The sequence below is a fragment of the Microcaecilia unicolor genome, chromosome 7 (genome assembly GCF_901765095.1).
Source record: "Microcaecilia unicolor chromosome 7, aMicUni1.1, whole genome shotgun sequence".
In the NCBI taxonomy this organism is placed as follows: Eukaryota; Metazoa; Chordata; class Amphibia; order Gymnophiona; family Siphonopidae; genus Microcaecilia; species Microcaecilia unicolor.
Genome location: NC_044037.1, coordinates 10,859,878 through 10,884,152, shown reverse-complemented (window position 1 = coordinate 10,884,152; position 24,275 = coordinate 10,859,878). Strand labels below are relative to the sequence as shown.

The following is a 24,275-nucleotide window of genomic DNA, read 5'->3' as shown; positions in this document are numbered from 1 at the left end:
CGATTGCCAGCTGGTTAGCGCCACGTGGTAGAAAATAGAAATTTATTTTCTGCCGCACGTAGTGGACAGGCGTAGAAATTAGAACCAGCGCCAGGGGCATGTGGTAGCCGGACGGTAGTTCTAATTTGACACACGTAAGCACCTACGCGTCTTAGTAAAACGGCCCTTAAATATTGACACTTAACTGTATAAGTGCTGATGCCACCCCTGGACCACCCACAAAATAGTGGTTAAGTGCCGGACAAGTGATTTCAACAGCCTGGAGCCTCTCCTGGCTGTTAAACTGCTTTGACTATCAACCCCTGTGTCACTGGGCCCAGTGGCAGGGGTAGAAGGGCAGCACACAAGTTAACAGGGAGGAGTGCGACCTAAAGTGTGGTGGGTGGGTGAGCTTTGTCAGCTCGTAGCAACTACCCCAGTCCTGCACAGCGAAAGCACTGTTGTGGACAGCTGTTTGTAAGATGGGTTTAAGCTTGCAGATGTGCAGCAGATGTTTTCCAGGTGTGCATGGCTTAAATGGAGAGTTTTGTCAGCAGTACTGTTGCGTTAACATGACTTGTTCAGCTATTGAAGAGAAAACGGTTCACGGGGGAAAAGGTTAGCATTTTGCTTTTACTGTCAGTGGTGTGGGGGGGGGGGGGGGGGGGGGGAGGAAAGGAATGGAAAACAAAAATGAGGATGTTATAATGCCTTTGTATCGCTCCATGGTGCGACCGCACCTCGAATATTGTGTTCAATTCTGGCCGCCGTATCTCAAAAAAGATATAGTGGAATTAGAAAAGGTGCAGAGAAGGGCGACGAAAATGATAAAGGGGATGGGATGACTTCCCTATGAGGAAAGGCTAAAGCGGCTAGGGCTCTTCAGCTTGGAGAAAAGGCGGCTGAGGGGAGATATGATAGAGGTCTATAAAATGAGTGGAGTTGAACGGTTAGAGGTGAAGCGTCTGTTTACGCTTTCCAAAAATACTAGGACTAGGGGGCATGCGATGAAGCTACAATGTAGTACATTTAAAACGAATCGGAGAAAATCTTTCTTCACTCAACGTATAATTAAACTCTGGAATTCCTTGCCAGAGAATGTGGTAAAGGCGGTTAGCTTAGCGGAGTTTTAAAAAGGTTTGGACAGCTTCCTAAAGGAAAAGTCGGTGGACCATTATTAAATGGACTTGGGGAAAATCCATTATTTCTGGGATAAGCAATATAAAATGTTTTGTACATTTTGGGGATCTTGCTGGGTATTTGTGACCTGGATTGGCCAATGTTGGAAACAGGATGCTGGGCTTGATGGACCTTTGGTCTTTCCCAGTATGGCAATACTTATGTACTTATACAAGTACCACTGGGTAAGGCTACGGAACCTAGTGGCTGTATTCTCAGGATACTGAACTCTCTGGGCGGTGACTGCCCCTTGCAGCTCTGTTCACTTTCTGACATTGGGGAGGATCTGAGGGAGGAAAAGCAGATGTGACCCTGTCCGAACAAGTGAGAGAGATGGGCAGCTACAGATCAGTTTTCCCAGTGGGCGGAACTGTAATGTTAAATGTTCGTTGCTTTGATGGGATTTGTGAATTGGTTATCTGATACTAGTTCAGACTTGGCAGAGATGTAGCAGATCTAGTTTTATCTTGAGTGCAAGAAAATTTCTGGTGTTGTCCGCATGGCAGACTAAATCAAGCTTGGGCGTAGGGCGGAGTAAATTTGGCTACAGAACTGATTAAGTGGCGAGACAGACGGGCTGGTGCTAAATGGAGTCCAGTGAGAAGGGAACACACACTGTTCATTCTGGGACCACTCTGGCTTGTATCTCTTTAGATTTTATGTGTTGGGATTTCTTATTTCTGTGCCTCAGAGGGGAACAGTCTGTTCTCAAGTTTAATGGAGGTGAAGTGATTTGCTCAAGGTCACGAGGAGCACCAGTGGGAGAAGGATTTGAACCCTGGCTTCTTGCTGCTCTAATCACTAGGGCAGTTCCACAGAACGAGCAACTTGATGATAATTTTAATTGCTACTAGAATTGGTGGGGGGGGGGGGGGGGAGGAAAGAGGGGAAACTTGAAGACTGAGGTGGTCAAGGGATTATAAAATGTGACACAAAGGGGCTAAAATCATGTACTGGGATGCCAAAATCCCTTGGCCGCATCCTTTAGGAGGACAAGAGTAAGAACCGGCTAAAGGTTTAGTCATCACCTCGGATGATCTGACGCTAATATAGAGCTGTGTAGATCATAGAACCCTGCATGAGTATCGGTACTGCATGTTAATTCTGAGGCTTGTGTACTTCATATGTATTAAACCAGATGTAATAAAGGTTCTGAACCTCTGGTCCTATTGAATGAATGAATGGAAGCAGCTGTGAAATGCAAAGGTCTGCAGCCCATTACAAGGCGGGTTTAAGGTGCCAGTGGAGGAAAAGGGATGGGGTGATTATGCTAGAAAGGAAAGTATTTGACTTTCAGTGAAGTACAAGAAAGTAAAGTTTCTTTTAAAGAAAGGGGGGGGGGGGATTAGGAGATGAGCATTCGTGGGGGAGGGGAAGGTTCAGAGGGAAGCTGACACAATGGTACTTTGAGCATAGTAGATGCCATGAGCTGCCTCCTGCCAGAGACGGTGGTAACCAAATCTCTGACATGCTTTTACTGACAGTGCAGTAGTTACAGCAGGTGGGGGGGGGGGGGGGGGGGGAAGACCTGCAAGCAGCAGCCCTAGTCCCAGTCTTAGCATCAAAGCATGTTTTCATCGATATTTAAGAGGTTGGGTTGGTGGTGAGGCATGGGAGGAGGCCTGGATGTTTCAAGTATAAGGGTAGATGAGAATCGGAGGAAGACCCGGAGTAGTTTCCACACACAGGAATCTAAGCTTACAGTGCTTGCGGTAGTTGTAGAGAATGGGATGTGAAGACCAGTGGTTTAAGTGTTCATTCACTGTCTTTCCCAGAATGGTTGGGAACTAAAGACTGGCCACATTGAGCCAACTAATCTGGTACCACATTTTTAATTAAATTGTGCCTTTTGGCTGGTTGTCCTTCAGTACTTGGCAGTGTGACGCACTCCTGTCCTAATGTTGTGTCAAGGAATGTCCTACATCTCAAACGGTGGAAGAGGTTCAAGAATTTGTTGAATCTGGTGACTTACCATAAATGCATCGCTTCAAAATTGGAGCTCTGGGTGTCGTTCCTAAATCCAGCTTTTCAGCTGAAATTGCTCGTCCCTGGATACACTTACTAGCTAAGAGCATGCTTCATTATACTGGTGGATATTTGCAGTAATTTAAAATGTTGGAACTTGGACATAAGTAAGTCGGTCATGAATGCTAATGGAAGGGGCACCAGAAGTTAAAGCAGGAGGAAGCTTCTAGGCCAAAATATTGTCCTAGTTCTAGATTTGATCCTTGTACATACTTTGCTGGTTTAGCAGAAGGGGTTCTGGCACTGTGCATAATCCTAGCTAAGCGTGGTGTCCTGATACCTTGTTCCTCTGTACAATGTCCTTGAGTAACCTGGTCCTGCTAGGTACGGCTACGTCAGTGAAAGGTTCTGGATATGATTAGGGTTACTATATTTGCAGAGACAAAAAAAGACGATACAGAAACCAAAATGCTATTTCCATCAGACAGGGATATGCAGGGCACCAGGTTTCCCATTGGGAGCCACTGAGATAACTTTCAAGCATTGGGCACGGGCGGGGCTACATAAGCTGGGTCAATTGTGACAAGATGATAAGCTTTACAGAATTACAGGAGGAATACGGGTTGCAGGCTAGAGATCAGGCATTTTATTGCTGTCTACGTAATTATATTCAGACCAAGGCCCGAGAAGAGTTGGAACTGGGGGAAACATCTTTGGAATTAGCATTGGGAAAAGGAGGGGGTAGGGGAAGTGTATCACGCATATACCGAGCACTACTCCAGCGCACAGACCCTCAGGGAATTTATACTACTAGATGGGAGGGAACGTTGAAGGGTACATTCTCAAGGGAAAGCTGGAGGAGGGGCCTACTGCTATTTGTTTAAACCCTCTATGGCTCAAAATGCAATTGAAAATGGATTTAAAATTTATTACTGGTGTTATTATACGACAGATAGATTACAGCATATATACCCAGAGGCATCAGGAGACTGTTGGCAAAAGTGTGGGGCGAGAGGCACGTTTACGCATATTTAGTTGGAGTGTCCCAAGATAACGGACTATTGGAAGACTGTGATCACATTGATAATGACAGTTCTTCAATGTCCCTACCCATGCCTGCCAGAACATTGCCTTCTACATCTCAAACCGGTTTCAACGACAGGGCCCCAACACAAGCTAGCCACGCAATATCTGGTGGCAGCCAAACTTGCTGTAGCCAGAGACTGGAAAAACCCACAGCCGCCTGAGATATGGAGGGTCTTGCAACGAGTGGACTTCCTCTACCAGATGGCGAAACTGACAGCTATGAGAAGAGGGCGAATGGGAGCCTTTAACAAATTGTGGCAACCGTATGAACAATTACATGAACGGAAACTAGCACCACCATGATACGGGGGAGGGGGGGATTGGAGGGGAGAGGGGGGAGAGGGAATTATAGCTAGAGTATGCAAAGAATTACAGCAATATGATGTGAATGATAACTCAGAGCAATGTTTTGTATAACTGAAAATTAATAAAAAAGATTTATAAAAAAAAAACAAAATGCTGCCTCTGCCCAGCTCCGCACTGCAGCGCACCTTGCCGCACAGTCACCTTGACCTCCCCCCCCCCCCCCCCCCAAAAAAAAAAAAAAATAAAACCCCAGATTCCATAAGCAGTGACAATATGGTAAAAAAGTAAATGCATTTCTTCTGTACTCTGCTAGATACAAAATTAGAAAAGATGCACATTTCCAAAAAAGCAAACATCCATGGAGCTCATGTCCCCCTTTCCTTTCCCTCCCATCCATGTGCTGTATTCCCCTTTTCCTCTCTCCCTTATACAGCCTGTCCCCCTTCTCTCCCTTCCCATCCATGTGCAGCAAATCAACCCCCCTCTCCTGGCCTACCTTACAGCCCTGATGGTCTAGGGACTTCTTTGGGGGAGGGAAGAACCTCCCCCCCCCCCCCCCCACATACACACAAACACATTCCTGCCTGCTGCTGAGATTTCAAATAGTGGGCCTTGTGGACGTCTTGTGAGGCCATCGCTTGAAATCTCGGCAGCAGGCATGAAATAGGGGAGTTCTTTCCTGCCCCAAAGAGGCCCTGGTGGTAAGAGGTCCCTAGACCACCAGGGTGCGTTTAGGTTCAGGTGGGGGAGAGAGAAGGCCCGTCCATCTTCTGCCCATCAGACAAACAGGTCATCTGGTAAAAACCTCCTGGACCCCTGACAGTCTCCTGAAAAAAGAGGACATGTCCGGGAGCATCTGGACATATGGTAATCCTAGATACGATGAATGTCCAGATGTTGGAAGTAGAGGGCCAACCGAGTTATGACTTTGGCACCGAAACCGGCCTGAAACTTGAATTTAGCCTTGCTTCATTTTTGGTGGGGAGAAAAAAAAAGCCAGTGCACTTTTGGCAAAAACCATATGTCCCACGGCTTTCCCCCTACCCCTGCCCTACCATACTGTCGGTACAGGAGCGGTCTCATGAGATTTGCTTCTGGAGGATGTGGCAGTCGTTTTGAGATTGGAGCCAGGATGGGGTAGGTCTGGGAAGGAGGTTACTTCTATTCCATGGATGGGGAGGGAGCGGGAGGCTCTTTTTACCATTTAAGAGCTGAGCTGGTTTTGGTTTCAACTAACACTGAGCAGCAAAGTTTTTTTTGGCTGCAGATACGATTTCAGCCGAAACAAACGTTTGTGGCCTTCTAGCTGGAAGGGGCATCCCTGACTCTTCTGAATTCTCCGTTTGTATTTCCCAGGTGACCGCCCAGGATGTGCGTAAGGAAAGCCCTCTCCTCTTCAAGTTCCGCGCCAAGTTCTACCCAGAGGATGTGTCTGAGGAGCTGATCCAGGACATCACCCAGCGCCTCTTCTTTCTGCAAGTGAAGGAGGGCATCCTAAACGATGACATCTACTGCCCCCCTGAGACTGCCGTGCTGTTGGCTTCCTATGCTGTCCAGGCCAAATACGGGGACTTTAACAAGGACGTGCAGAAACCCGGCTACCTAGCTGGTGACAAACTGCTCCCTCAGAGGTAACGAGGCAACACTTGGCACAGCTGAGGTAGGACAGGGGAAGGGGGGGGGGAGCAGGATTCTGCAGCCCAACCCAGTACAGAGGGGGAGGGAGACTGATTCAGAATCATGTACAATGGGGGGGGGGGGGGGGAGCAGGATAGCCCAGCCCAGTACAGAGGGGGGACTCGCCTGATTCAGGATCACCTGCACATCAGGGACAAGCGACACGTTTGGTCTTGATTTGAATATATATCTTTATAGCGGAGGCAAGTTGTAGCCTAATAGAGACCGTGAGTGTCATGAATTCTGCAGGAACTTGTGTGAACTGGGAGGTTGGGGGGGGGGGGGGTTTATTTTAATGTGTTCTTTATTTTTCTGACATAAGATCTTCATACAAATATTATGAAACGCTATTTACTCATTACCTAATCCATGAGTATACCATAAGTATATAACTGAGGGGGGGAGGGGAGGGGTCAATCCAGTCCTCGGGGAATCAAAGCCAGTTTTCAGGATATCCACGGTGAATATGCGTGAGAGATATATTTTGCATGCACTACCTGTGTCGTGTGCAAATTTCTCATGCATATTCATTGTGGATATCCTGAAAACCAGATTTGGCTCTGAGTTCCCCCGAGGAATAGGTTGAGAAACCCTGACTAGACCGTAAGAACTAGCGATCCATTCACTTCTGATGTCTGCCAAATCCTCCTGGAGATGGGAAAGAGGGGGGGTCTCTGGGAACCAGGAAGGTCTTTGAGCCACAATAGATCTCGCTTTACTACTGTTGTTCTCTTGCAGAGTTCTGGAGCAGCACAAACTCAACAAAGACCAATGGGAGGAGAGGATCCAGGTGTGGCATGAGGAGCACCGGGGTATGCTCAGGTAATGAGCTTTTCTTTAGAACAAATGTTTTTACCTCTAAAGAGTGGATACGGTTTTTAGTAGGTCTACCCAACAGCTTATTGCTGAAACAGCAGGATGTCTAAACCTGACTTCTGTTGGGTTTGTGGATCCGACCACATATCCCCCTCTTCAAATCGCTCAACTGGCTGTTGATTTGAGTACTGACAAATTTAAACTTGTCATTTGGCCTTTGATCACGTGTGGAAAAGCCCCCCCCCTTTTTTCTGACTGAACTGTTCTATAAGTTGCCACCTCAGTGCCACGTGGTGAGAGCCTCTTCTGTAATGGCTCTGGGTGCCCAGCAGTGACATAGTCGTGGGGGGAGGGCTGGGCCCCCACAGCTTTGGGCTTAGGCCCCCTCCAAACTTGGCAGCCTCAAGTGTGTGTGAGTGCCCCCTAGCTTTTATGTGCTGTGTGGCTTATATGTGCCCTTATAGAGTAGCACATAGTCACTTTGCTGCCACTTAAACATGTACGGGTCGGTAGCCCACGGTGGTCAACCTTTTCTTTTAAATGTTAACTGATGCGGACAGAATTAACCCCAGATATTTAAGCCAGGGGCCATGTCCGACCACCGGCATTGAATATCCAGGGCTAATTCCTCAAATCTTCGCAGCTGGAGCTTATGCAGAACCCCATCCAAATATTTCAGTGCCCGTTACCCCCTCCACCACCACCTCAGAATCAAAGCTAGACCCCCACCCTCGCTAGATTCCCTTCTCCCCCTTGCCTTCAGTCTTACCTGCCCCCTCTTCCCTGGTGGTCCAGTGGGGGAAAAGAGAAGGAGTGATGCCCACTTGCTCCTGTCTCCCTCAAGTAGTCGCCAGGATCTCTAGTGGCAGCCTGGGGCTGTTTTCTGCACTGCCTTAATTCGCCCTGCACTGCCCACAAACTAGCTGGTTTTGCGGTTAGAAGGGATGTTCAATAGCTCTGTCCGGTTAACGGCTGCTGAATATCCCCAGTTAGCTTCGGACGAGAGATTTTAAACAGCCATGACTCTTTAATCGCTTTAAATATCGACCCTGCGGTTACACATACCCTGTAAAGTGCTGGCGTTCTGTGATGTGTCGGTGCCCAGTGTTAGACTTGTCCTCTTTGAAGTGCCCATCAAGCCCAGCATCCTGTCCCCGACAGCAGCCAATCCAGGTCAAGGGCACCTGGCAGCTTCCCAAACGTACAAACATTCTATACATGTTGTTCCCGGAATTGTGGATTTTTCCCGTCCATTTAGTAGCGGTCTATGGACTTGTCCTTTAGGAAACTGTCCAAACCCTTTTTAAACTCTGCCAAGCTAACCACCTTCACCACGTTCTCCGGCAACGAATTTCAGAGTTTAATTACGTGTTGGGTGAAGAAACATTTTCTCCTATTTGTTTTAAATGTACTACACTGTAGTTTCATCGCATGCCCCCTAGTCCTAGTATTTTTGGAAAGCGTGAACAGATGCTTCACATCCACCTGTTCCACTCCACTCATTATTTTATATACCTCTATCACGTCTCCCCTCAGCTGTCTCTTCTCCAAACGGAAAAGCGCTAGCCTCCTTAGTCTTTCTTCATAGGGAAGTCGTCCCATCCCCGCTATCATTTTAGTCGCCCTTCGCTGCACCTTTTCCAATTCTACTATATCTTTCTTGAGATGCAGCGACCAGGATTGGACACAATACTCAAGGTGTGGTCGCACTATGGAATGATACAATGGCATTATAACATCCTCACACAGCCGTGAAAAGATCTGTCTGGCCAGAATGAGTTGTGATTTTGTTACTGATGTATGTTAAGCAGTACAGTATCTGTATTCAAGGAATTCTGTATAAAAGCTACAAGTTTTACGTACATTTGTCTATAGAATGCAATATAATCACTGCCATCTTAAATTGCTCAGATTTCCTATGTTTGACCTAAGCCATCTTCCAGCTCCTCTCAACTGTTAATCTTCTCAAGGCAGAACACCTGACTTTTTTTTTTTTTTTTTTTAAACCTCCCTCCATACCCCCCCCCCCCCCCCCCAGCTCTCTGGCTCTGTCACACTTAAGGCTCACTTGCCCTAACTGGCTGTCAGATTCCAGTAAGACGCTGCTTTTGCTTTCTCAAACATGGCTGATGGCTGCAGTGACATCATTAGTCCACAAGGAGGCTGCAGAGCTCTAGTGCTACAGGCTCTTGGTCCTTTTGCTGGTCTGCACAAGCTCTTGTATAGAGTCCCACAGGCGAATACCACCTTTTAAAACTTAAAGCCATTGGCAGGCCAACACAGATAATGAAGAAATAGATTTTTCTGAATACTCATGAGTCTTTTCTTTGGAAGTAAGACCAATGCCGGGCAGGCTTCTATGGTCCGGGACCTGAAAATGGCAAAAACCAGATCCTGACCAAGGCTGGAGTGGGCTTCAACTCCGGTACTTGGAAAGTAAGACCGGTGTCGGGCAGACTTCTATGATCTGTGCCCCAAATAAAACTGTTTAATCGTGAAGTGGGACCTGTGCAGAGTGCCAGATTCAACTCTGGCCAGTCTTGTGGGCAAACCGGATGGATTGTGCAGGTCTTGATCTGCCAACCTTTGCTATGTTTTCTGGGGGAAGGCCTGCTGTCTCTGAATTCACTAGCTCATTGGTTCCCAAACCTGGTCCTGGAAGGCACCCCAGCCAATCTGGTTTTCAGGATACCCACAATGAATATTCAAGAGAGATTTGCATGCGGTGGAGGCAGTGCATGCAAATCTCTCATGAATATTCAGTGTGGGTATTCTGAAAACCTGACTGGCTGGGTTGCCTCCAGGTCCAGGTTTTGGGAACCACTGCACTAGGTAAACGCTCTGTGGCTAGCAGCCCCCCTCCCCACCCCCTCGTTTGTTTCTACTGTCTATGATCAGCAGGTTGTGTCTTGTATTACTAGAGGATGGTGCTGGTCTCTGAGTATGAACTTTTTCTGTCTCTTTCTCTTCCAGAGAGGATGCCATTCTAGAGTACCTCAAAATTGCCCAAGATCTAGAAATGTACGGTGTCAACTACTTCAGCATTAAGAATAAGAAGGGCTCCGAACTGTGGCTGGGAGTAGATGCCTTGGGACTAAACATTTATGAACAGAATGACAGGTAACAGCTTCCCATTAAGTGATGGACGTTGAGCTGAAAGACCTATGACACAGCTCTCAAGTATTTGTCTTCACAGTTCGAGCCAAACCTGACTCATTTTTCCACTGCCTTTCCTCCTCCGTGGGCCTGTACAAATATTTGCAATTACTGGCTTGATTTAATTAATGTTTTGTAAATGCAATGCAAGCTTTTTATGTTCGTCTTGTTCAATAAGTTAGGAGCCACAGAGTAGCCATGCAAGTAAGCTAAAGACTACATGCCTTTTGAATACTCATTGCTCTAGAGCAGAGACTTGGGGATCTTCTGGAAACCCCAACTGGTTGGCTATGCTCAAGGACTGGGTTGAAAACCTCTGCTCTAGAGTTTGACAAGTCTCACACTGACCCCCTCTTGTGGTGACTTATTCTTGGGCAGAACGTCTGCACTTGTCAGTTTGGAAGACAAGGTATCTGGCTTAGTAACTTGCTGATTGAATAGATTGCTCTGTTTGAATCTTGCTTTTTGTTTCCCCTGTTTGAATTCACTTTTCTCTTCTGTCTTAGGTTAACGCCAAAAATTGGATTCCCCTGGAGCGAGATCAGGAACATCTCGTTCAATGACAAGAAGTTTGTAATCAAACCCATTGACAAGAAAGCACCAGTAAGGATGCAGCAGGGTCATTGAGTTTTTAGCACTGTAGGTGGTGAGCTTGCCTCTGGAACGGCCTTGGCCCTTCCCATGAGAGGAGGGGAATTGGTGAACTAAAGAGAGCAGTAGGATCAAAAGACCTGGGAATGCTTTCGATCCAAAAGAGCTTGAAAGTGAGCAATCAAATTCAAGACTTGTCAATCAATAAGCAAGCCCTTAGTTTTCATGTAACAATGTAAGACCCAACCTGCCCACCTGATCTGTTCAGTAGTCGGCACATAGTCCTCTCTGAGCAAGGAGATCTCCAGTTGTCAGCCATACAGGCTTGACTGTCTGCAGGAAACTAGTCATCAGTGCCTGTCCTGTCTCCCTTGCTTGTAATAATCTAGGTGTGAGAGTTTTCTCCCCTCCCCCCCACCCTTTTCAGTTACTGAAACCCAGCACAAACAGCAAAACTCAATTTGTAGGAAGCTGTCGGTGTTGGAGAGTCTGATTCCAGACCACAAACGGTTGCCTGGACTGGCTTGGAGAGGCTGCCATAAACTCCATGAACGTACTATGCTTAAAAATAGGGGTATTATCAGATTTAATAATTATTCCTAGCAGTAGTTTTACAGCAAATCCAGTAAGCAGGTGTCCAGGTGGTACTTTTGTCCTGTTGTCAGATGAGTCGAGTTAAGTGGCATGTCGCAGTTGGGCTGGTTGTGGTCAGGGATTGGGTTTGACCATTGCATCTCAGATAACCCCAAAGCAATACAAGGATGATTTGAACTTTAGCTCAGTCATCCAAACTAGGTGGAAAAAGTGAACGCTCATATGTTTCCTGGAAGTGTAATATATGTTTTGGGAAACCAGTGGAGAAGGCCGTGCCCTTATGTGTTGAGATGGACACGGGCTGGGAAACCTTCTAAGGCGTGTCCGATATTCTCTTCGCCCTCAGGACTTTGTTTTCTATGCTCCCCGGCTCCGGATTAACAAACGGATCCTGGCGCTGTGCATGGGAAACCACGAGCTGTATATGCGCCGACGTAAGCCGGACACAATTGAGGTTCAGCAGATGAGGGCACAAGCCCGGGAGGAGAAACACCAGAAGCAGATGGAGAGGTGAGTGTCTTGCCCTTGTATTTGGTGAACTGCTTTGATAAACATAAGTTTACACTGCAGTGTGAGCAGCGAGCATGGAATTTTGCTACATTCTTTTACCCATTAAGTCTATAGATTTAAGGTCCTTGTTTGGAGAATAAGGCATACGGTCTTTAGATGTTTTGTTCTTCCTCATTGCAGATTTGTTGCTTGCCATGTCCTAAAACTTCCTACACTCAATATTTATTCTTTATTTATTTTATTTTATTTTTAACATTTGTACCTCGCGCTTTCCCACTCATAGCAGGTTCAATGCGGCTTACATATTATATACAGGTACTTATTTGTACCTGGGGCAATGGAGGGTTAAGTGACTTGCCCAGAGTCACAAGGAGCTGGCTGTGCCTGAAGTGGGAATCAAACTCAGTTCCCCAGGACCAAAGTCCACCACCACCCTAACCACTAGGCCACTCCTCCACTGTTGCTACTATTTGAGATTCTACATGGAATGTTGCTATTCCACTAGCAACATTCCATGTAGAAGTCGGCCCTTGCAGATCACCAATGTGGCCGCGCAGGCTTCTGCTACGTGCAGGACGTCAGACTCACAGAAACAGAAGCCTGCGCAGCCTTCTACATGGAATGTTGCTAGTGGAACACAACTTTCCATGTAGAATCTCCAATAGTAGCAACATTCCATGTAGAATCTCCAATAGTAGCAACATTCCATGTAGAATCTCCAATAGTATCTATTTTATTTTTGTTACATTTGTACCCTGCGCTTTCCCACTCATGGCAGGCTCAATGCGGCTTACATGGGACAATGGAGGGTTAAGTGACTTGCCCAGAGTCACAAGGAGCTGCCTGTGCCTGAAGTGGGAATCAAACTCAGTTCCTCAGGACCAAAGTCCACCACCCTAACCACTAGGCCACTCCTCCACTGTTGCTACTATTTGAGATTTCACTAGCAACATTCCATGTAGAAGTCGGCCCTTGCAGATCACCAGTGTTGCCGCGCAGGCTTCTGCTTCTGTGAGTCTGACGCAGGACGTCAGACTCACAGAAACAGAAGCCTGCGCAGCCTTCTACATGGAATGTTGCTAGTGGAATAGCAACATTCCATGTAGAATCTCCAATAGTAGCAACATTCCATGTAGAATCTCCAATAGTATCTATTTTATTTTTGTTACATTTGTACCCTGCGCTTTCCCAGTCATGGCAGGCTCAATGCGGCTTACATGGGGCAATGGAGGGTTAAGTGACTTGCCAAGGAGCTGCCTGTGCCTGAAGTGGGAATCGAACTCAGTTCCCCAGCACCAAAGTCCACCACCCTAACCACTAAGGCCACTCCTCCACTCTGAATTTCGTTTAGTTGGTCTAACTGAATTAGGAGTTGACCAAATGGATATGTACAGGTCTTGAAGTATTTTATCTATAGGGAGTCGCAATACTCTCCTTATGAAGGTCCTATAATGGACATATAATAACTCTTCCTCTCTACGATTCCCTAATGTGTCTGTACACACGACCCTTATTCTAGCACAACATTACTGCATTTGTTCATACCGGAATTGGCGAACGCCTTTACGGTACTATGTAAGCCACATTGAGCTTGCAAATCGGTGGGAAAATGTGGGATACAAATGTAACAAATAAATAAGTAGACCTGAGGCATTGTTGCTATGGTTAATAGTGCAATATTCCTACAAAATGTTACGAAGAGCACAGGTATGTGTGTAGCACTGGAGACATTGTAGCAGTGACTGTTGTACGACACAGATTTCTAGCTCAGCCATCCACAGTACTAGGGGGCACTTTTTGAAACATCCCACTGTAGTTAGCACTGGTACACTTGAAGCAAGTTACACAGGTCAGTAGTAGAAATATAATCCTACTCTCCCCACACAGCCCACAGTAAAACTACTGCTCCCTACTCTACGGTCTGTGCCCTGAAAAAGACAGATACAAATCAAGGTAAGGTATACACAAAAAGTAGCACATATGAGTTATCTTGTTGGGCAGACTGGATGAACCGTGCAGGTCTTTTTCTGCTGTCATCTACTATGTTGCTATGAGGCATTTTTTCAAAGCACTTAGCCTTCCAAAGTTCCATAGAAACCTAAGTGCTTTGAAAATATGCCTCAACGTTACCCTCCTGTAAAGGCCACCCCAAAAGGTGCAGGGATCCTGTTCGTGTTAAATGTGGTGTGTATACTGTGGTACCGGAGTGGACAGGCCAGAGTCATGTCATGTGGGTTCTAGATGTTTCTCCAACTGGTCCTTGTACTCTGTGTACCTTGTGTGAGAGTCTTCCGGATGCATGTGTAGAATGGCTTGAACATGATTTTATTCAGTGTTTATTTTGACCATGTTTCTGCTTTGGTCATAATACATAGTAACATAGTAGATGACGGCAGAAAAAGACCTGCATGGTCCATCCAGTCTGCCCAACAAGATAAACTCATATGTGCTACCTTTTGTGTATACCTTACCTTGATTTTGTACTGTCCTTTTCAGGGCACAGACCTTATAAGTCTGCCCAGCACTATCCCCGCCTCCCACCACCGGTTCTGGCACAGACCATATAAGTCTGCCCAGCACCAGCTCCACCTCCCGCCACCGGCTCTGCCACCCAATCTCAGCTAAGCTTCTTAGGATCCATTCCTTCTGAACAGGATTCCTTTGTTTAGGAATTTCAAATTTCAAATCTGTTAACATTGTTGTTCAAAAATGATATATTTTGCCAATAAGTGGCTTACAGTAACATAACATTAAACAATGCACCCTTGATGGATATTAAATTTCAGCTTCCTACTCACTGAACTGGGAACAGACTAAGTTTTTAAGTAGTTCTCTAAGTAGAGGAGTGTGGTAGCTGTGTTAGTCCACTGTTAAGGTTATCAATAGAAATCAAACAAAATAAAACATGGAAAAGAAAATAATATGATACCTTTTTTATTGGACATAACTTAATACATTTCTTGATTAGCTTTCGAAGGTTGCCCTTCTTCGTCAGATCGGAAATAAGCAAATGTGCTAGCTGACAGTGTATATAAGTGAAGACATTCAAGCATTACTATGACAGTCTGACAGGGTGGGAGGATGGGGGTGGGTAGGAAGTATGCATGGGGACATCAAAGCATATCATTGATATTCTAACAGGGTGGGTGTGGATAGGTGAGGGGAGGGTGATCAACAGAGACATACAGCTTTATGGTTTATAATGGGCTAGAAAACCCAGATCCTTGTTAAGTCCTGTCTGTTGGGTGTCAAAATATTCAATCATTCTGACTTCAAAGGTCTTACGTTCTTGTATGGTTTTAAAGTTACCTTTCAGGATTCTCACTGTGAAGTCACTGGTACAGTGTCCTGGTCCTGTAAAATGCTGACCAACAGGGGTGGGAGCCCTACTGGCACCAGTATTGTTCATGTGATGTCTATGTAAATTGAATCTTGTCTTAAGCATCTGGCCTGTTTCTCCAATATAGCATCCTTAGTTACATTTTTTACACTGAATGATATATACCACATTGGAAGATGAGCAAGTGAAAGATCCCCATCCTCCCACCCTGTCAGACTGTCATAGTAATGCTTGAATGTTTTCACTTATATACACTGTCAGCTAGCACATTTGCTTATTTCCGATCTGAGGAAGAAGGGCGACCTTCGAAAGCTAATCAAGAAATGTATTAAGTTATGTCCAATAAAAAAGGTATCATCTTATTTTCTTTTCCATGTTTTATTTTGTTTGATTTCTATTGATAACCTTAAGTAGTTCTCTAAAACTTCTAATGTCTGTCGCCATCTGAGTATCTCTTGAGTAATTCCATCAAGTGTGGGCCGTTACTGTGAACACTTTCTCAAATTGCAGCTCAAACCCTGTCTTTCACATCCCCTCAACTCCATATTCTAATTTAAAACATATATTTAAAAGCAGTTTTTATTGCCCAGCCGTTGGTTTTAAACTTTTCACTTCTCTATCCTCATATTTCCATTTATCAACTACTCAACCCAACCCATTATCTGTCCCATGTTTCAATAAAAGGATATTGAAATCTGGTGTCTGGGGAGGTAGGACAATTGACGCACAGTATTCTCTTAACACTCCCTCTTCCCTGTACCCTGAATGGCAGAGCCCTTTTGGAGAATGAGAAGAAGAAACGGGAGCTAGCGGAAAAGGAGAAAGAGAAGATTGAACAAGAAAAGGAGGAATTGATGGAGCGTCTCCGTCAGATTGAAGAGCAGACCAAAAAGGCACAGCAAGGTATGAAATGCCTGGGGGTTCTAATCCTAGCTCTGCCACAGAAGCAATGTTACTATGATGCCATATAACACTTATCTGTGTCCCTTGTGAGGACACAACTTTTGTACTTAAGTGTTTCATTTGAGATTTACTGACGACATTTTGGAGTTCAAGCTCACCACAGACTACTTTGAAAAGAAAGGGGAAGGTGTCTTGCTTGTCTTACAAAATGTGAGGAAAAAGCAGGCCATTAGACTTGAGACGCCTAACGGCCAACGATCACAAGCAAATGCAGGCGCTAGAGGCTATTAGCGTCATACTAGCGCCTGCGTTTGCTACTGCCCCATGACCAGAGCCCCCAAGCGTGTGAAACAATGTACTCACAGGCTCCGACCGCAAGTAGCGTGCAAATGCATGCTAAACATATTACTCCCCAATGATCAACGGGCAGTGTGCCAAACATTGCCTCGCTGTCTGTGGCAAACCCTATGCCAGCTTGGAGCTGGTGTTAGGGTTTTCAGACCATTGGGGAGGAATGGTGAGCCCTGTCTTAGCATACATTTGCATGCTAGCAGGCCACCCCTTCCCCCCAATAGAAACCCCCCTGCAGGAGCAGGAACCTTGACCCCCCCCACCCCAAGCCAGAGACAGCAGACCGCCATTCCCCCCGAACCTCCCTACAACCTGGTGGTCTAGCAGCCCTCTTCTCTGCCCCCCCCCTCCCGTACCTTTGTTGGAGTTGGGAGTAGTACACTCCCTCTCCAAGGTGGCGCCCAGCCCTGCCCAGTACATCTTGGGGTGCGCTGCGCGGGGCTTCACACCATATAAGGGGTTTGAAGCTCCACCCAGTGCATCCCAGGATGCACTGGGCTGGGCGCCACCATTTCAAGGGCAGTGCTGGAAGAGGAGAGTGTATTTCCTCAAACAGGTATGGGGGTGCGTGGAAGAGGGCCACTAGACCAGTTTGGGGGGGGGGGGGCTTGGCTTGCAGCCCACTGGGCCACCAGGGCTTTTTTTTTTAGGGGGGGTGAGGGTATGCAAGGGAGAGGTTAGGGGAGTTGGAGATCCACCAGATCTCCAGTCCCCCGTGAACTTGTCAGGGGGACTCAGCCGCTGTGTCGCTGGCTTAGGGTGGGGGGGTTCGGTGGGGGCAGTAGGCCACCAGAGCCTTGCTGTTTGGGATCTGATTGTCCCATGGATCTCCAGCCCCTGTGTTTGACAAAAACCTTTACTAATTCTTATGAAATGCTATGAAGCAGCTATTTTCAAACATAAAGTCGAGCACTTATCTATTGCACGACGGTGGCCCCATCCGTTTTGCTTACAGGCTTTTTCAAGGGCTGGGCTTCGACAAAGAAAGCAATGAAAATGTTTTTTTTCCTCTCTGTTGTTCTGATCACGGCTTAGTGCTGCTTCAGGTTAAAACAAAACTGGCATTTAGTGAGGATCAAAAAGCAGGTGTTATCCATGTGTTCCACCTCCTAAATTCCTGACATACAAGCAAAGTACAGATGGGGCTGCCTTGAATTTGATATCAATTCTGAAAAATCTCTATTAATGCATAATTAACACTGGCTTAAAATCAAGCTGGGAATGGGGGAGCACAGAAAGAGATTTAGAAGTCACTTGTACGGTTTGTTTGAGGAACATCAATATATATAAAAGGCGAGTGTCGTACTCACTCGCAAATGCGCAGTAGAGACCTTCTCTGCCCCGCCCCCGCGTCAATACGTGATGACGGGGGGGGGGGCGGAACACAGAGGGTCTGTACTGCGCATTTCTGAGGGAGGGACACCGCCGTCTAACGCTCCCCCCACCCGAGTCGCCCTCGCTCCACTATTGAACCAGCGAGGGTCCGGGAACGCAGCACTGAGCTCTGCTGAGCTGCCGACGTCGGCCTTCCTTCTTCTTCTCTGCCTCTGTCCCGCCCTCGACGACGTTACGTCACATGAGGGCGGGACAGGCAGAGAAGAAGAACGAAGGCCGATGTCGGCAGCTCAGCAGAGCTCAGTGCTGCATTCCCGGACCCTCGCTGGTTCAATAGCGGAGCGAGGGCCCGGCTGGGTGGAAGGTGGGTGGTGACGGCTCGGTGGGGGGGGGGGGGGGGGGGGGGGGGGGCGCGAATTTGGAGGGGGAGGGGCGGGTGGCGGGCCTTTCAACCCCCCCCCCCTTCCTATAATAGCCCATTTTTACGGGCTCAAAGGCTAGTTCATATATAAAACAAGTTACCACATGTCCTCCACATCAGTAAAAGTCGACAGGACTCTCAACAGATCGGTAGAATTTCTTATATAAAATATAAATCCTTGAACTGGTAAAGGTGGTTAGCTTAGCGGGGTTTAAAAAAAGGTTTGGCCGGCTTCCTAAAGGAAAGGTGCATAGACCATTATTAAAATGGACTTGGGGAAACTTCATTTCTTATTTCTGGGATAAGCAGCATAAAATGTTTTGTACTTTTTGCAGATCTTGCCAGGGTATTTATGACCTGCATGGACCACTGTTGGAAACAGGATTCTGGGCTTGATGGACCTTTGGTCTTTCCCAGTATGGCAATACTTATGTAGGATGACTTTTCAGGCTGAGGGGTTTTTCTGCATGACACATGGAAGTATGCTGGCTGCTAAAAAAAAAAAAAAAAAAAAAATTGTTTTGTGCCTCGCTCAGAGTTGGAAGAACAGACTCGCAGGGCAATGGAGTTGGAACAGGAGAGGAAACGTGCCCAGGAGGATGCTGAGAAGCTGGCCATGGAGAAACAAGCAGCAGAGGAGGCCAAGGAAGCTTTGCTGAAACATTCCCAGGACCAGATGAAGACCCAGGAGCAACTGGTAGGAAACCCTTCAGCTGCCTAGTTGTGCCCAGAGGTATCAAATTTGACTCGCGTTGTGTACGTGATCAACCTTGTTCCTTAATTACTGATGACCACGCTATGAATGTACCTCTGTTTTAACCTTTGAACTGATGGTGCATGTCAAGTTGATTAGCGTGTGTTAAGATTTAATGCCTTTGAAAACAGAGAAACTGAAACGTTTGTCCTGTGCACATCCGTAGTCCTTTAACACATTGTTTAAACGATTTTTATTGAAATTTCAGCATTATACATCTGCTCAAAACATTTCACTGTATAGATTTCACAAACAAACCATGCTGTATGCAAACAACTTAACATTAACATCCCAAAGTATTTTTTAAACATTTTCTCCCTTATCCCTTCAATATCCCTCCCTCCTCCCCCTTTCCTCCAGTAGCATTGCCAGACCTCTCACCATAGACTAGCCAGATTACTATAGTCTCACTCTCCCTCTTCCCTGTAAGATCTAGACTCTGATGACCCTCTGGGGCGATGGATGAGAAGTCTCTTAAACCAACTCGTGTATCCCCCCTCCCCTCCCTGTTTGTCTTAAATTTAATTAATTTGAGGGAAAACAAAACCCCACATCCCATCCCACCCCTATCGAATTCCATCGGGTGCAGCAGGCTGCTGATTTTTGGAAGAGGCTATACTCTGCTTAATTGGGAGTTCCAGTGAATCATGCAAACGGTTTATTCAGATGGTTTGAGGTTGGGAAGGAACTTTGTACAGTTCGAATGGGAACAGTAGTGCATGGTCAGACCCTTTCCTGAGACCAGACAGTGAGGAATGTGATGCTATGGAAGATATATCTGTACCCTCTTACATCTGTCTTTTTAGGCCGCTGAGCTGGCTGAGCTTACAAACAACATATCGCAGCTGGAAATAGCCAGGAAGAAGAAGGCAAGCGAGGCTGACGAGTGGCAACAGAAGGTAATGGTGCTTGTGTTGGTGGAGCAGGTGGGGGAAGAGAGGTTGGTGGTTGGGAGGTGAGGATAGTGGAGGGCAGACTTATACGGTCCGTGCCAGAGCCGGTGATGGGAGGCGGGAAATACTGCTGGGCAGACTTGTAGGGTCTGTGCCCTGAAAAAGGCAGGTACAAATCAAGGTAAGGTATACACATATGAGTTTATCTTGTTGGGCAGACTGGATGGACCATGCAGGTCTTTTTCTGCCGTCATCTACTATGTTACTATGTTACTGTGTGTTCTGCTGGACACCTAGTTAAATCAGTCTCCAGGCTTCTGATCACTAAAAAACAAATTAGGTTTTTCAGCTGGGTGGGAAGGGATGAATCTGCCATTTGGCAATGGGATGTTGAATAAGCTAGTGGCTGTCAAGTTTTGGAACCCTTAGGAAGGTTAGGTGGCTGCTTGTGAAACAAGCGAGACACCTTTATAAAGACTCCCCTATTCCAGTCACCTCCCATCGGTGCTTTGCACCCCTGTTGTCTCCAAGCCCACCAGGTTGCTTCTGCATTGCCTAACCAAAAATAGGTCTTCCCTTCTGGCATCATGTTCGGTGATTTGAGTCACACTCTTTCCAGGTCAGTAGAAAACAGCTGGTCTAGGGGTAGGAATTGCAGTTAACCCTTGAGGTAACCTCACAGAAGCAAGCTTATAAATGCAGCGATGCAAGCTAAGGAGGTGGTTTAACCAAAAAAAAATTAAATAATGGATGCAAAGCACACAACCGTGTGGCCTGGAAAATGGGTTAGTAAAGTCTTCTGACAGGTTAGGGTTGAAAGGATGCTCTCCTGCAACTAATTAACACGCAGTTACTTGGGTTTTCTTGTATCTTCTGACATGGTGTTACATTTTTTTTTTTTTTTTTGTAGGCTCAGATGGTGCAGGTAGACCTAGAGAAGACCCAAGCGGAGCTCAGGGTGGCTATGACCACAACTCACGTCCAGGAGCCACTGCAGTCCGAGAACGAACATGATGACGACGAGAACAATGCAGAGGCCAGCGCCGAACTTCTCGCAGACGCCACTGGCAAAGACCGTAGCGAAGAGGATCGCACCACTGAAGCGGCAAAGAACGAACGGGTCCAGAAACACTTGAAGGTACCAGAGTTGTTCCCACCCCTAAACTGCAACTTTATGACTTTCAATTCTTAGGGCTTCCTTGGGTATAGATCTGCCATTTACTCTGCCAAAGGCAGTAAATTCAAAGCTGCAAGAATTTTTTTTAATTTTCCTTTTTTTTTTTTTTTAATTTCCTTCCCCCTTTCAAGGCACTGACCTCAGAGTTGGCAAACGCACGAGATGATACAAAGAAAACCGCAAACGACCTTCTCCACGCAGAGAACGTGCGAGCAGGCCGTGACAAGTACAAGACCCTCCGGCAGATTCGCCAGGGAAATACCAAGCAGCGTATAGACGAATTTGAGTCCATGTAATTGCCTTCACCCCATCCTGTTCTGTACCTGCCCTGTCCTCCCCCGCCCCCCCCCCCCCCCCAATGTGCTGGAGTCAGAAGAATGACCAGGGCTGACGTAAGCAGTTGCTGTCACCGAAGCTCCAGTACTTAGTTTATTTAAAATAAAAAATACCATTTATTTGTTTTTTCCTGATATGGGGGAAAACGCAGCTTATGGGCTCCCTGACAGAGCAAGGGGGGGCTGCCTGTTAAATGGTAGCATCACATGTTTGCTAGTATCTCACCAGAGTTGCAGAAGGGACGTTGGGCTCTGGGTCAGGGCTGTATCCTGTGCTTTGAGACTAGCAAGAGCACATGAACAAACACGAGAAGGGCCTGAGACGTGGGCGACATTTGGGCGGGGGAGGGTGATTATGACTGGGAGGGTAGCGATAGCAGGTTCTTGGTCATTCAAGTCTGAATTGGTTACTGCAAATTGCATTGTTTGGCAATTTATTTAAAGATTTTTTTAAGTCGTTTGAGTTTAAAAGGGTTGCTGATCTCTGGTCATGGCTTTTAGCTTCTGCTGTGGACAAAATTGCTTCCGCTTCCAGCTCAATTGGAACTGGCCTCTAGCACGTGATAGTACCATGATTTCCTCTATTTGATGTCCCTTCCAATCTTACCATGCTCCAGTAGCTATAGTGACTGACATTGAACATGGGCCTTACACCAGAGCCTTGAGGGGTGACAAGTACCTTCCTGGGTGGGTGTGGGGGGAGGGGGGCTGTGAATGCTGCCCCTGTAGAGATACCTGCCTAAATGAGAGGGCCTGGGAAATCTTGTTAACCTCACCGTTAAGGGGACTGTGTTGCTTTGCTGGTTCTTGGTGCTGTCTTCTCCGCCCTCCCACTGAGGTAGGTGGTGGTTTAGAGGAATCTGTACTCTTTCCTCTGTAAGTGGTTGATTGAAGCTATAGTAAGATGCCCCAGCACACCATGCAGTCCTGATTTGTAATGGGGACGTCATACCAGTGGTTGGTTACTGTAGGCTGATGTCTGTATTGTGTGGTCTGGACTAATCAACCTTGTTCGTCTCTGGGTAAGTGCTTGGGATCAACAGCTGATGCCCTTAGTGCCAAAATTCTGTCCTCGTTCACAAGTTGAGCTTGGTACAGCCATAGATTTATTGGGAGTCTTCCAAGTCATATTCTTCCTACCCTTTTGAAGCGGAGATGGTGTCTAATTAAAAGACCCACCTGCTTAACATTCAGTACAGTTGTCAAGCCTGTGCCCAGAGGTATCAGATTTGACTCATGTTGTGTACGTGATCAGCCTTGTTCCTTAATTACTGATGACCATACTTTGTAGATTGATTCTGTTGCAGACCACTAGCAAGAGCGTTGATGGTGGATTGTCCAGAGGACTTTGCTCAACCTTTGTTTGTGGTCTGCACGCATGGCAACTGAAGGACCAAGTCATTTAAGATTGGGAGGGGTTTGAGAGTCATTCCATAAGCCCAGGAGTACCCTGTTGGGGGGAGGGGGTGGTAAGACTCAAGAGGCAGTGAGAAGGTAGAGCACTGTAGTGTCAGCAGAGGTCACGTTCTTATCAGGCGCTTCCTCTGAGAGCCTCAGGCCAGATGCAGTATTGGTGGGTTTCCCATGGAAGGTATAGAGATGCTAAGTGAATTCACCCTAAATATATCAGTTACTGCCCATGAGCTGGACAGTGGAAGTATCTTGGCTGCTTCTGGATAATCATAAACTCACTGTTAGGCCAGGACAGTTTTCTCCTGACTGTTACATTTTATTGTGACACCAGGACAGTTAGAGTCCCCCGTGACACACCACTATATATTTCAACCGTATCGCTAGTTTTGGGGTGATTTTTTATTTTTAGCTACCTGTTACGGCTTTTGTACATCTTTGGTGTACTCCTGGTCGTGGGTGAGTCCCAGGTGTAGAGCAATGTGTCCAGGAATGCAGAAGGTTGAGGGTTTGTCCCCTTCAGAGCCCAAATGTTTTCTGTTACTGTTTCAGCCCTTTTCCTTTCCTACCAGTATTATGCATTCAAGTGGTATCTAATAATTTCTATTTTTTTTCTAGCTATGCAGTGTAGAATATACTAGGGGGAATCAAATCTCCTATGAAAAATTTGTATACTGTATTATAAAAGGTTTTTGCAACAAATAATGTTAAGGAGCTTTTCAGTATTATATCTGTTTTTAGTTTATTTTTGTTTTTTTGTTTTTATTTTTTCATAGAAAACCAATTTTTTTTTTTTTGTTCTCTGAATCTTTTACTACTTGGATATATTGTGGAGCAGACCCGTTGGCCACTCTGGCAAACAGTAAACATGTGGGTTTTTTTTTTTTTTTTTTGCGTCCTTCATTTGTTGCTGTAAATTATAACATTTTTGGACCAGTTATTTTATTTTTTTTTACTGGTTTAAATTAACAGATCAGTGCTGTGTTGGGTCTATGCTTTATACCAGTTCTGTATTCGTGTCATGTTCTTCCTGTGCCAATAAAGTTTAGAGAAATTTGAAGTTTTGGTGTGTTGGTTTCTGTGTTGAGGATGCATGTGGATGCTCGGGTGGCTGCATTTAGGAGGAGGACATGGAAAATTGAAGCCATCGGTATATGAAACTGCTCCTACCAAAACTCAGTCCTTATAAGAATAAAAATAGCCACGCTGGGTCACCAATAGTCTAGCACAGTATCCTGTTTCCAGCAGTGGCCAGTCTAGGTCGCAAGTACGTGGCAGAAACCCAAATAGTAGCAACATTCCATGGGACCAATCCCAGGGCAAGCAGTCACTTCCCCCAGGTCTGTTTCAATAGCAGACTATGGACTTTTCCTCCAGGAACTTGTCCAAACCTTTTGTAAACCCACATAACGCTAACTGTTACTGCATCCTCCGGCAAAGAGTTCCAGAGCGTAACTATTCGAGGGCCACAATTCAGTCAGGATTCCCCCAATGAAT

The 24,275-nt window shown here is 46.3% G+C and overlaps 1 protein-coding gene across 1 annotated transcript in view; it reads left to right on the top strand.

Annotated features, from left to right (window-relative positions):
- MSN (moesin) overlaps positions 1-23,838 on the top strand; it is a 172,960-nt gene extending 149,122 nt beyond the window's left edge. Inside the window, exons 4-13 of the mRNA XM_030208847.1 lie at positions 5,872-6,146; positions 6,931-7,014; positions 9,982-10,128; positions 10,671-10,767; positions 11,696-11,859; positions 15,972-16,102; positions 18,746-18,906; positions 19,770-19,862; positions 20,767-20,994; positions 21,165-23,838. Of these exons, the coding sequence (XP_030064707.1) occupies positions 5,872-6,146; positions 6,931-7,014; positions 9,982-10,128; positions 10,671-10,767; positions 11,696-11,859; positions 15,972-16,102; positions 18,746-18,906; positions 19,770-19,862; positions 20,767-20,994; positions 21,165-21,329 (1,545 nt within the window). The 3' untranslated portion in view covers positions 21,330-23,838. The remainder of the gene's footprint in view (positions 1-5,871; positions 6,147-6,930; positions 7,015-9,981; positions 10,129-10,670; positions 10,768-11,695; positions 11,860-15,971; positions 16,103-18,745; positions 18,907-19,769; positions 19,863-20,766; positions 20,995-21,164) is intronic.
- The last annotated feature ends 437 nt before the right edge of the window (positions 23,839-24,275 follow it).